Raw genomic sequence first — 12,850 nt, forward strand, 5'->3', positions numbered from 1 at the left:
TAGAATATACAACTATGTACTAGGGGGCTTCAGGGAGAAGAAGAAAAAGAAAAGAAGACTGGCAACAGATGTTAGGTCAAGTGCCAATCTTAAAAAAAACAATTATAAAAAATGATTAAAATGACATATTTTATGTTACATATACTCTGCCACAACAAAAATTCTTTTAAAAAGTTCAGAAGCTAACTTGAAGGGACTCTCGCTGGTCAAATGTGGACATCAAAATAATGATAGCAATGGAATAAAATAGGAATACATGAGTCCACAGCGATATAAACAAAGTTCTGGTTTTTTTTCTTAAAGGGGGTGATGGACAGAAGAAAAAGTTCTTCCTCACAACAGAATGCCTACATAATAAACGCAGAAAGAACATTCTAATTATAAAATTATCCATTAAAAATGATGATATTAATAACTAATTCAGGCAAGAAACAAGAGTGGTTGCTAAAACTTAGTGGGTATGGGTGGGATGAAGACTGGCAGAATCATATAGTTGCAAAGCATCTCCCCACAAAACACTTACTAATTTCAGGAGAGGAGGCTAACTTCATAGTGAAGAAATTTTGCAGACCCCATCTTAATGAAGTGATAAAAGTTAACACCACCAATAAGGAGACAAACCAACAAGATGTATAACCTAATAGGATGCAATAAAAAGAATACAGCATCACTTCAGGGGTTGCCCGAGCAAAAGTGCATAACCTGAATCTAATCATGAAGAAATATTAGACAAGCCTGGATCAAGAAACATTCTACAAAATATCTGCCCTGTATTCATCTTGTCCAAAACAGTGAGCCATCAAACTCAAGGAAAGACTGAGGAATTCTCTCAGATTAAAGAAGCCTACAAAAATATGACCCATGAGCTCAGATGAGAACTTTTTGCTATAAAGTCCATTACTGGGACCTTGTTGGAGACATTAATGGGGTCTCTGGTGAAAGGTTACAGGAGTTCTTTGAATTATTCTTCCAACTTCTATAAATTTAAAAGTTGTTTCAAATAAAATGTTTTAAATGTTCTAATGTTTTCTTTCCACAATACAAAGAATTACTAAATACAGCCCACTGACAAAAACAAAAATACTAACTAGCATGGTTTTCCTAATTGCTCAGAACTTTATTCTCTTACCAATATAGACAATTACTCTTTGCATGGTTTACAACGTAGTGATTTTTTCCCCTAAAACAACAGCTATTTCCTATTCACAAAGTCTTTCAGATAGGAACTCTTCAAGGAACCCACCTGACAGGGAACAGCTTAGAGATCCAGAAAGATCCAGCCAGCAAAAGCTATAGATTTTGTGACAGCATAAAACCTGCAATGTTACTACAGACACCCACACATGTGGTGAAGGTGCAGGAAAGCAGGAGGGTGTAGAAGTAGAAGCACTTTCCACTCCACTGCCCTGTGTTACTTTTATTACAAAACTTATCTGTTCAGTTTTTTATCTGCTTACTACCTATAATCCATACTCAAATGTAGGCTTCACGAGAGTAGGAGTTTTTTATCCCCAGAGGCTAGAAGAGTACCTGATATATACCAGACACACAATAAATATTTATCAAATGAATGAATATACTATACAGAATGAACTCTATACTCTGAAAACAAAGAATATAACTTCTTTTAATGACCATAGTACACTTAAAAATACTAATACTGATGAACTAATGAACCATTAATGATAAATGAATTTCAAACAGCAGAATAAGAGTACAACAAACATTCTATGATCACAGAATAACTAGAATATACTATGTCAGAACCAGTATAAAATTGCTATATATCAGAATGTATGGGATATAGTTATAGCAATGCTTAAAGGAAATTTCAAAATCCTAGTTATGTTAATAAATAAGATGGAAAGAAAAATAAACTAAGAATCCAAATTAAAATGTTAGATTTTTTTAAATGGAAACATAAGCGTTATAGGCTTTTAGAAGGCAAACTGAAAACATCTATTAAAATTTAAAATACATAGGCCATTTGACCCAGAAATTTAACTTTTGGCAATCTGTTCCATAGAAACTAAAGTACTGTTTCATAAAGACATTAAGTACTCGGACTTATTGTGGCACTGTTTTATACTGGAAACAGAGTGAATATTCATCAATAAGTGAACAGCTAAATTATTTGGTATATCCACATCATGGAATATTACTTGGCAATTAAAAAGATTCAGATTAGAGTTAAGTCCATACTTGAAGGGATTTCCACAAGCCACTGAATGAGAAAACCAACTTACAGAAAAATATATATAACATGATCTCATTAACAACAATCAAACACCCCAACTGCTTATGCAAATAGAGAAAAATACAGTAGAACATATACAAAGCTGTTAATATGGCTGTGGGAACTAGGGAGTCTTATTTTTTATTTTATTTATGTAAAATTATACACATACAAGAAAAAATAAAATGCTAAAAGACAGAGAAAGAATAAAGATAAAAACAGAAACCATCACTTAAAAATTGAAAACAGTAGAACTAAAACCTAAGAACTATTACTTTGAGGGAATATAAACCATTAGCTAATCTAATCAAAAAAAGTTCTTTTTAAAAAAATAATAATTTTGCCTTTCATATTTAGGTCTTTATTATACCAGATGTTTATTTTGACACATCAGGCTTCCTATGTCACGTTTTTTCAAATGGATGGCTGTTTGTCCCGGCACTATTTATTGAAAAGTTCATTCTTTCTCCATTTGATTTGTAATGCCACTGTTGGTATATCTCAGACTCCTGGATATGTCTAGGTTTGTTTCTAGACTCCCTATTCAGGTTTACTGTTTACATTACTACAGCTTTATAAGTTTTGATATATAGTATTTTGAGTCTTTGCAGCTTTTTCAAGACTATTTTTGCCAACTGGCCCTTTACTTCTTCACATTAATTTTAGAATCAGCTTGCCAACTTCCATGGAAAAAAATCCTGGAATTTAGACTGGAACCAGATTGAATTCATACCTGAATTTAAGGAGAACTTGTATGATACTGTCTCTTCTCAGCCAGGGATGTCACATATATGTTGCTCTTTTTATTCAGGTCTTTTTAAATGTTCTTTAGAAATGACATATAATTTCACCTATGTAGGTCTTACACACTTTTGTTAGATTTATTCCTACTATTCCTTATAGTTTTTATGCTATGGTAAATATTTTTAAATTACGTTTTCTAATTTATGCTGCTAATAGTTATTTATATCATATTGAACTTTGCTAATTTCCTAATAGTTCTAATAGTCTATAGACTCTTGAGTTTTCTGCAAACATAATTATACCATCTATAAATAGTCTTGTTTCTTTCATTCTAACCCTTATAACTTTATTTTTCTTACTGTGGGGGCTGAGACCTCCATTACCACGATGAACAGAAACAGTGATAGCAGGCATCATTGCTTTGTTCTGATTTTAAAGCAAATGCTTCTAAATTTACCATCAGTACAGCAAATGTGCATTTATCATATGAAGGAAATTCTCTTCCATTCCTACCTGGTTAAAAGTTTTTATGATTACTGTGTTAACTTTAACACAGTAATTAAAGTTTATCAAAGTATTTTTCAGCATCTACTCTCTATTGCTTCTTTTGGGAGAGACAGTCTGCCATGAGTTCTGAATGTCCCTGCACATCCCCGCCACGTATGCCAAAGTGCAACACCTAACCATCCACCAATACTGAACAGTTTCTGTAGCTGGACACACAGACAATTCAATAGGCCAAGGTAACCACAGCATAACTACTGTGTGATTGCTCCTTCCCAGGGAAAGAAGGATTGACTTGCTTCCTGCTTGCTACAAAAGGTACCAAGCTCTTGACTCTGGTTCCTCAGCAGCAGTGCATCCCACTCTATGTATAGCCATCATCTCTGCCTGTCACATTTCCCTGTGGGACTTGGGGAGAGGGAACTGTCACCACCACACTGATGCCCCTGCTGACTGCTGTGCTGTGAGTTACAAACTGCCTTACTATGATCCATTGAATCATGAGGTCTACTTTTGGCACCTAGGGAGTTGTGGCAGTTGACTTCTTTCATTTTTCTATGGGTTATTCTCTGACAGTTTGTAAGAGATGTTGAAAAGACTTCTTTTATAACTTCCAACACTATTACTGTGAATCCATTTAAAAAAAAAAAACTATCAATCTGGTTAAATCTGTCCATCTTTTTTTTTTTCCAACTATTCTATCAGATGCCTCTATAAGTAACCAAAGCATGATTGAGGTCCTTTCAAAATGTGTTTTCCCAACAGAACTTTACTGATCAAAACAAAGCAACTGAGAAAATGCCTTATAATAGGAGACATTTTGTAATGATTCAAATATTCTAAAATACATGACTTGCCTTCCAATTAAGCAAATATATACCTTATAATCCATACAACACATTAAGAATAATAATTAATTTGATAAGAATATATTGAGTTCAAATATTTTAAATATACATTTTTATTACCAATTACAAAATGTCAATAGACACAGAACACTAGCTATTAGGGCTACTGTCATATTGCATAGTCACAAAAAGAATATAATGCTTGTCGTTTCCAAAATTTTAATCCTAATAAAACATATTGCATCTATGTGCCTTGAGGTTAGATTTCAAAAGCAGACAGCTCAGTTAGTCAAGTATCAAAGTAGTTATGTTACTATTTTTATTTTTTTACCTGTATTCAGGCTGTCGGCCTGCAGAATGATCATCTCTTGTCCACCTATAGCCAGATTCATCCTGTAAAATAAAAAAGTTACTTAGATATTTGTTTATATCATTTTGCTCAAGGAGGATGTATCTAACACTACTACTGGAAACTAGTCTCTGAGACCAAAATAATATGAGGGCAAAAGCACCTTTCTAAATTTCTCTGAGCGTCAATGGCATAAAAAAGAAAAAAAGATACACCAAGTCATCCATTCCAACAACTAATTTATTGAGTGGGATCCTGTGCTACCACTTAGCTCTGTGAAAGGGCCTAAAGTATTTCTTGAGTCGGCCCTGACAGCCTTACTCCCGAAGACATACACACCACCACCACAACAGCTATGGGCTGCTCCAGGACAAAGGCTCAATTCACATTTAATCAAGCATACATTTCTTGACCTTTCATTTTTATTCTTCCTTTTGTCAAGTTCTCTCACCAATTTCCAGACTTAAACTCAATGAATTTACTCCTTTACACCACTTATCTTGGTCCAGCTTTCTTTCCTCATCTTACTTTCCATTAAAAACATTGGAAACAATAAGAAACCATCACTTATTAACAAGTTATATTAGAGCAAGACGTGGCACTAAATTTAATCAAACAAAGCACAATTTGTCCTCTGAAAGAGATATATTTGAAAAGGTGGATAAAAAAGAACCACATAGTAATCTACATCCAATTACTCTAAAATTATACATAGAACAATATAACATGTGAATTAGTCAGAAACACTGATTCAGCTAAAATGAATTCTATCTTCATCTTCCTCTTTAGCATCACATACCCTACTCTTACATAAGTAAATGTATTTATCATTTCCTTCTCAACATTAAATATAAACAAACAAAAGAAAAAACTCAACAGCTTTAATAAAATATTGGATCAAGTAGTTTGCTTTATAAGACTGAACTCTAGATAAGAATCAGTGTCATGAGAATCCTAAGCATCTCAACTGGGCTTGTTTGTTTGAAGAGAATTTAAATAGAAAATGTATAAAGTATGAACACACATAATTTGTAACAATAATAGAAAAAATTATTGTTGAAGCACTACTATGCTACACAGTTTTAGAAAAAAATTATGTTCATGAAGATTCACACAAACTGGTCCAATGAATCCAAAATTCCCTATCTACACTAAATGGCCACAGGGTTTTCATAATAGGGATCACAACTTTATACTTAAGTAAGAAACAAATTGTTTCTTCCTGAGACTATGTGGAAGAACAGTCCCAATGGCAAAATCCAGTATTTCTAGAGTAGAGATAATGCATAATGTTTACTTTTCAACATCAAATCCCTCTTCCTAAAGGAACAGTGTGACATTTAAAAACTGAAAAAAAAAATCAATTCTATGAGTAGTAAGGAAGCTGTAACATTCCAAACTTTAAAAACAAGCACAAGAAAAGACTGAATGGTCTCATTACCACTGTAGAATTGTCAAGGATCACTATGATGTAGTAGTAAGAGAAATGGACTCCTATACATACCCACCCTTGTAAACCACCTTACCTCCATTTCTTCAAGTGTAAAGTATGGAAACTAATTCCAACAGCCAATGTGAGGTCAGATTTCATGATAAACAATGTTTGAATATGTACTGTTAATTATAATATTATATAGTAGGGAAGGGGAAAAAAGAAAATGTAGGAAAACAGTCCAGTAGAGGAATGTTGTAAACATGCAACCTAGGTCAAAGGAATTGCAACAAGGAATAGTTTCAATCAAGTTCAATGACAGATTACTACAATAATAAATACAATACTAAATACTACAATAAATACATACTTCTAGATTACTAAAGATGACCAAGAGAAACAAAAAATATAATAGTAGTAATAGTAACAATAGCAGCTAACATTTAAAAAGTGCTTACTATAGTACAGGCAATGTTTTGAGTGCTTTCTAATCTGAGTTAGTAAGTAGACTTTAATAATAACTATAACAAAAATGAGACTGAGTCTCAAGAACTTTAACCCAACCTCGCCCACAGCATTCCATCATGACGAAAATAATCAAAGTAATTATAAGTGGGCACATCCAGTAAGAGAGGGTAACCACCTGCTCATCACTCATTGAGTACAAAGGCAATAAACAGATTACCTTTATCTGGTTCTGCAAATCCTTGCCAATTGAGGGGATAAAAAAGCAGGCTAGTTGGAATTAATGTCATGTAGAAAGAGCTATCCAGAGTGTTTACCCACTTCGCCCAGCACCCCAGGATTCTTGACTACCAGTTCCCATTTGACAGCTCCAGCAGGCAATTCAACAGAGCATCAAGCAGGAAGTGTTTATTCAACTGCCTCCATGGCCAGTCACATAAACTTCAAAAATTACATGATTTTTAAACTTATAAAAAATAACAATTAGTACATGGGGGAAATTTACATACTCCTCTGTGAGGTGGACCACTTCTTCGATCATGAGAAAAACTGCGGCCCTCGTCATAGTCTCGGTAATCAACATGACTGTAATATCTATTGTAGCTTCCTTCACCAGGTCTGTCTAGTAGTGGTGGTTTCTTTGGCACAATATTAACTACTCTATGGTAGCCATCCTAAAACAGACAAAAAGAAATATATAAAAATCACTAATTTCTCTATTTGGTTTTGGAAAGGTTTTTTAAAAGCACAGGAGTTCTTATCCTTAATCAAATTAGGGTAAATGTATAAAGAAACAAAAACGCATTAATGAAATAACATGAACATAACTAATAGTAAGTTCTTCACATGGATCAAAGGAAATAAAACTGTTTAATGAAGAAAGCCAGGTGTTTAAAATAACATGCAGCGATGAGAAAAACCAATCATAAGCAAAAGAAAAGATACAATATCATTGTTTTGATAAAAAAAAATGCAGAAAGAATGCTACAGTAGCTCTAATCCCTAACTGCCTAGGAATTTTCAAAATAAAACCATTTAAGATAGCACACATCTTTAGCCTACTGTGTTTGAAGTATACTCTTCAGAAGAAATACAAGGTTTTTACACACAATCAACAGTAAACAGAGGTAACATTGAGCTAGAAAGACTGAAAGGAAACATTTTGCTATTTCTCCAGCAGCACTGGAGAGAGGAGAGCTTTTGACTTCACGGTTTTGGAAGCAAAATAAAATCTGATACAAAATTTCAACTAATTTTCAAAGTAATATGTTGTTAGTGTCTTAAAGATTTAGCAACTAACTGGATTTTCTGTAGGGGTTGGGAAATTGGACAGATGGAGAAGAACACGTCTTAGGTTAGTGGCTGTTGGGAAATAACTGACAAAAATGATTACCACGAGTAAGAACTAGAGAGCTACAGAACACGTATCTATAATTAATCTTGTCTTGAGCATTCATGGTATGCCTTACTATCCAGTCTCAGACGAGATATATGTGAAAGAAATTAGAAAGCTATCAAAGTATAAGACAGACATGATCAATATGAGTTAACTAATTTGACAAAATGAAAAACCAAAACATAAAGCCCCACATTCAGTGCTGGTTACTTTAAGTCTCACTTTCATTATCTGTAAAACGAGACTGAGACTAATACCTACCTCCTGGGGTTGTTGTGATGACTAAATAAAAAACATTGTAAAGCATTTAGCGTAGCAGCGCACATGAAGTGCTCAAAAACGTTTGCTATTCTGATTACTACTTTTGCAAGTCTAAGGGAAAATAACAGCGTCTATTTCCTTAAATTACTTCTTTGCATTAATAACTACAACTATTCAGTTATTAAATTACAATATCCTATTCAAATTTCCCAAAAGGTAGGAAATTTGTCAGTGTGCTGGGAAAAAACAAAATCAACAGTTCATAAATATTTGAGAGCTAAAATGATCAACCTAATTTTTTTCCTTGGGGACATAAAGTAGTTTCCTTCTTTAGTATGCTAGACATTAAATTGCAAGATTTATTCTGTATGTTTACATAAAATGTGGTGCACAAATGAATTTATTGACCCTTTCTTCTAACTGTTATCTTTCATGGAGATTTCCATTAAATCTAAGGAAATATTGAGCATCTAAAAAATTTGGCATTAGCAACATTACAATTTACAGCATTTTCTTATTCAAAATTTGTCACTCATACAGTTAGAATCACTGATTTCTCCAATTCCAAGCAACCATAAAATTCCATTCCACAATATCCATGTTTGTTTGCACGTGCTTATTTGGAGGGATGGTGGGGGAGTATGCGTGTCTAAACACTTCAATGAATAGAGTGCTTATTACTTTACCAAGCAGCCTCTTCCTTTGTTCAACTCCCCCAATTACTAGAAGTTATTTCAGAATTGTAAAATATATATGGTAAAACTTCTTAAGAAGCAAAACTCAAATCACATTTATATATTTAACAAACTGTTTTTACAAACGGTTTTCAAATAAGTGAAAAAAATCATTCCAAAGTCGTTAATCAGCAAAGAAAAAACTCCTAATGATAGCTCTATTATCTAGCAATGAAGATCAAATTGACATTTTCTACATGTTTTGAGAAAATGTTCAAATATAAGTACAATATACCATCTCTGCTATGTAGGCATCTAATCTTAAAGAAAATTCCCTAGCTATATGAAAAGATTTAAGGAAATGAAGATTACCACAGGAGTCTCTGACAAAGCAAGACTGTGTTTTCAAAGAGAGTTCATATTTTATTCAGATATATCATTCAAGGGTTTCTTTTTCTTTCCAATAAAATCCATGATGAGAGGCACAGATTTCCAAATTTTTCTTTCAAAAGCTTATATTATTAAGAAAGTTCAAACAGTATTTTATATTACCTGTAATGCCAGACCTGAATGGAAATACCACCACTATTTGAAATTCTTGTACAAATCATACATAGAGCTATAAGCATGTAATTTTCCTATCTAAATGCTAACAGAAGTACACAAGCCTTCAGGTATTGATAGGTTTGGAACCTTCATTTTAGAAATATCTTAGAAAACAATGGCACCATTACATACAAACAAGAAATAAAAATTATGACATAAAAAATATCTTTAAAAGTTTTTAAGATAACAGGGTCATTTTCAATTATTTTAAAAAAGAACTCAATGGAATTGAAACATTTCTATTATTTAAAATGCAGATATTTCAAATCTTGAGTTTGGACATAAAATCTCAATTTACCTCAATGAAATAAATTTTCACCACTTCTGTTCATTATGAAAAAATCTACAACATCCCTATTAATTAAACAGATCAGAGTAGACCAATTCAATATAATTGTTGCATAATTATGCCATATATCAATTTTCTGTGGATATTACTAGAATTTCCAAAATTACATGTAGAATCTATCAGATTTGCTCCTCCAAAGTTAGTGTTAATGGTATGGTCAATCAGTCCAAAAATAAAAAGTCTATGTAGCTCATACAAAATAAAAAGCCTATTTTAATTAATCATTTATCTACTCCGGCAGGATGTAGAAAGCAAAGACTTGCATATAAACTTAAATACTTTTTCGAAACGTTCTAATTCTATGAAATTTAGACTTCCACATTTGTCATTATCTTAGGGGTGAAACAATTCCTACCCCAAGGCCCTCTGAGTTTCTGAAATAAGGATTGTTCACAGTTTGCTTGTGATAATGAAAATCTGATCAGATTAAGATACATATTAAATTAGTTTTGCAATTTTAAAATCTGAAATGGTGATTGTGTTTTGTTACAAAATAAGGAATTATTTTTTTTTTCTTTTGACGAAGATCAGCCCTGAGCTAACATCTATCCCAAATCCTCCTCTTTTTGCTGAGGAAGATTGGCCCTGAGCTAACATCTGTGCCCCTTCCTCTTATTTTATATGTGGGACGCCTGCCTCAGCATGGCTTGATAAGCAGTGCATAGGTCTGCACCCGGGATCCAAACCATCAAACCCTGGGCCACCGAAGCAGAGCACTCTAACTTAACCACCATGCCACCAGGCTGGCCCAGCAATTATTTCTTAATTTGCTATAAGTTTAAATTTAATATAACTACCTGCTATGAGAAATGCTTTCGTTTTAGTAACTAAAAGCACCAAGTCTGATGGTTTTGTTTGATTCAATATATATAAAAATCTGTGTCAAAATTTCCACACTGTTTAGTCTCATTATTAGCTGGGCACAAATTGTGAGGAATACTACGTTTCTTTAAAATCACTTATATGCCACTGTCATTAAAATATACTTTGCACTCATTATAATACAAAAAAATCTTACTTAAAATTAAAAAATTTTAATATATAAGCCCCCTGCCCTTAAGCATCCTTATCTTTTAGAGACACACAATGAAATATTTACTTGCATTTGAAAATGGTATCATGGATTTACTTCAAAATAATCTGAGAGGGAAGAAGTGGTGGAGGCATAGACAAAACAGATTGACCGTGAGTTGATAACTGCCGCTTGGATGATTTCTTCATGGGAAGTTCATTATATTGTCTACTTTCATATACTCAATTTTTGCCATTATCAAAACTCAAAAACAACTAAAACACACTAACCTACTAGCAAAATAACTAAGTATGATGGCACATGTAAATAACAATTAACTTACAGATTGAATGCAAGCTTATGGGCACAGAACCCTCACCTGTCTTATTCACTGCTCTATTCCCAGCACTTGTAACAGCACTTGGCACACAGTAAGCACCACATACATAATATATATTCTGCTTGGCTGTCTTAATTTTATATTACTTGTGGCATCATATGCACTGTACTAGAAAAGTACCACAAAACCACACCTAACTAAAAAACTCTATTACACAGGCTAGTAAACTTTTGCTATCATAAGTTTGAGGTTTCCTCACTTACATCCCTCAGATTTTGTGACATGAATTTTTATTGTAGTACTTATTGGTTTAAATTCACTCACTGAATTTCCAATGAAATATTGGTGTTTTGATGTTTCTGGGTCATTTCAACAGCTTTTGGGAACAATGGGTCAAAATTTGAAACTGGAACTGCCCCCAGAAATTTAGGACATACTGTTACAGAATGTAGCCACAAATTGATCATATCTCTCTGGAAATAGTGACAACAAAAAGAAAGTTACATTCTTGCAATTCTGTCAGCCAAGAAAGTATAATACCTCCTAGGGCAGCTCTCCACAGAGGAGCACTACTAAATCAAAACTCAGCCAAGGAACACTGAAGATTCTCATTTCATGTATGTAATTTTCACATTAAAAACACTGGAAAAAAATTGCACTTTAGCTAATGAGTGCACTGTTATCCACAGTTTACTTTGAAATATATCCAAAAACTCAGGTAGATTAAGTCAATGGGTAAAGGACAGTTAGAAGGATAAATATATGATAAAGCAAGTTTAGTAAAATATTGATAGTTGAATCCAGGTGGTGAGTAAATAGGGGTTCACTATAAAATTCTTTCGATTTTGATGTATGTTTGAAAACTTTCATAATAAAATATTGGGAAAAGTTGTACTTTCATGGGTAAATTTACATGAACAGTGGCTACATAAAATAATAATAAAATGTGGGGCATAAAGAGAATAGGAATTAAAATATGCATGTGAACATTTTAAATAAAAGTGTTTCATGAAATAAGGGTGGGAAGAAAAGGAATATTTCCACATTAATACATTTTAAACAATATAATATGGAATATGTATGTAATTGAATTGCTAAATTAATTAGACTTGACTATTTCAAGTTGGATAAAAGAAAGATTTCTGGATTATATTTTGGATACATTTATCTATTTTTTCCTTTTTTTTCCTTTTTATTGCAGTAACATTGGTTTATAACATTATATAAATTTCAGGTGTACATCATAATATATTTCAATTTCTGTGTAGATTACACATCATGTTCACCACCCAAAGACTACTTACACTCCATCACCACACACAGGTGCCTGATTACCCCTTTCACCCTCTTCCCTCCCCCCTTCCCCTCTGGTAACCACGAATGCAATCTTTGTCTCTCTGCGATTGTTTGCTGTTGTTGTTATCGTCTACTTATGAGTGAGATCACACGGTATTTGACTTTGTCCCTCTGACTTATTTTGCTTAGCATAACACACTCAAGATCCATCCATGTTGTCACAAATGGCTGGATTTCATTGCTTTTTTATGGCTGAGTAGTATTCCATTGTGTATATATACCACATCTTCTTTATCCTTTCACCCCTTGATGGGTACCTAGGCTGCTTCCAAGTCTTG

General features: G+C 33.2%; 1 protein-coding gene across 8 annotated transcripts in view; it reads right to left on the reverse strand.

The window, feature by feature from the left end:
• PPHLN1 (periphilin 1) overlaps positions 1–12,850 on the reverse strand; it is a 121,480-nt gene that overhangs the window by 89,162 nt on the left and 19,468 nt on the right. For 5 of the 8 annotated variants that reach the window (XM_046666742.1, XM_046666777.1, XM_046666767.1 and 2 more), the window contains 2 exons: positions 7,088–7,252; positions 4,664–4,725 (listed from right to left, as the gene is read on the reverse strand). In XM_046666742.1, coding sequence (XP_046522698.1) covers positions 4,664–4,725; positions 7,088–7,252 — 227 coding nt within the window. The remainder of the gene's footprint in view (positions 1–4,663; positions 4,726–7,087; positions 7,253–12,850) is intronic. The other 3 variants (XM_046666803.1, XM_046666786.1, XM_046666795.1) reach the window with 1 other exon arrangement.

The sequence above is a fragment of the Equus quagga genome, chromosome 1 (assembly GCF_021613505.1).
Source record: "Equus quagga isolate Etosha38 chromosome 1, UCLA_HA_Equagga_1.0, whole genome shotgun sequence".
NCBI lineage: Eukaryota > Metazoa > Chordata > Mammalia > Perissodactyla > Equidae > Equus > Equus quagga.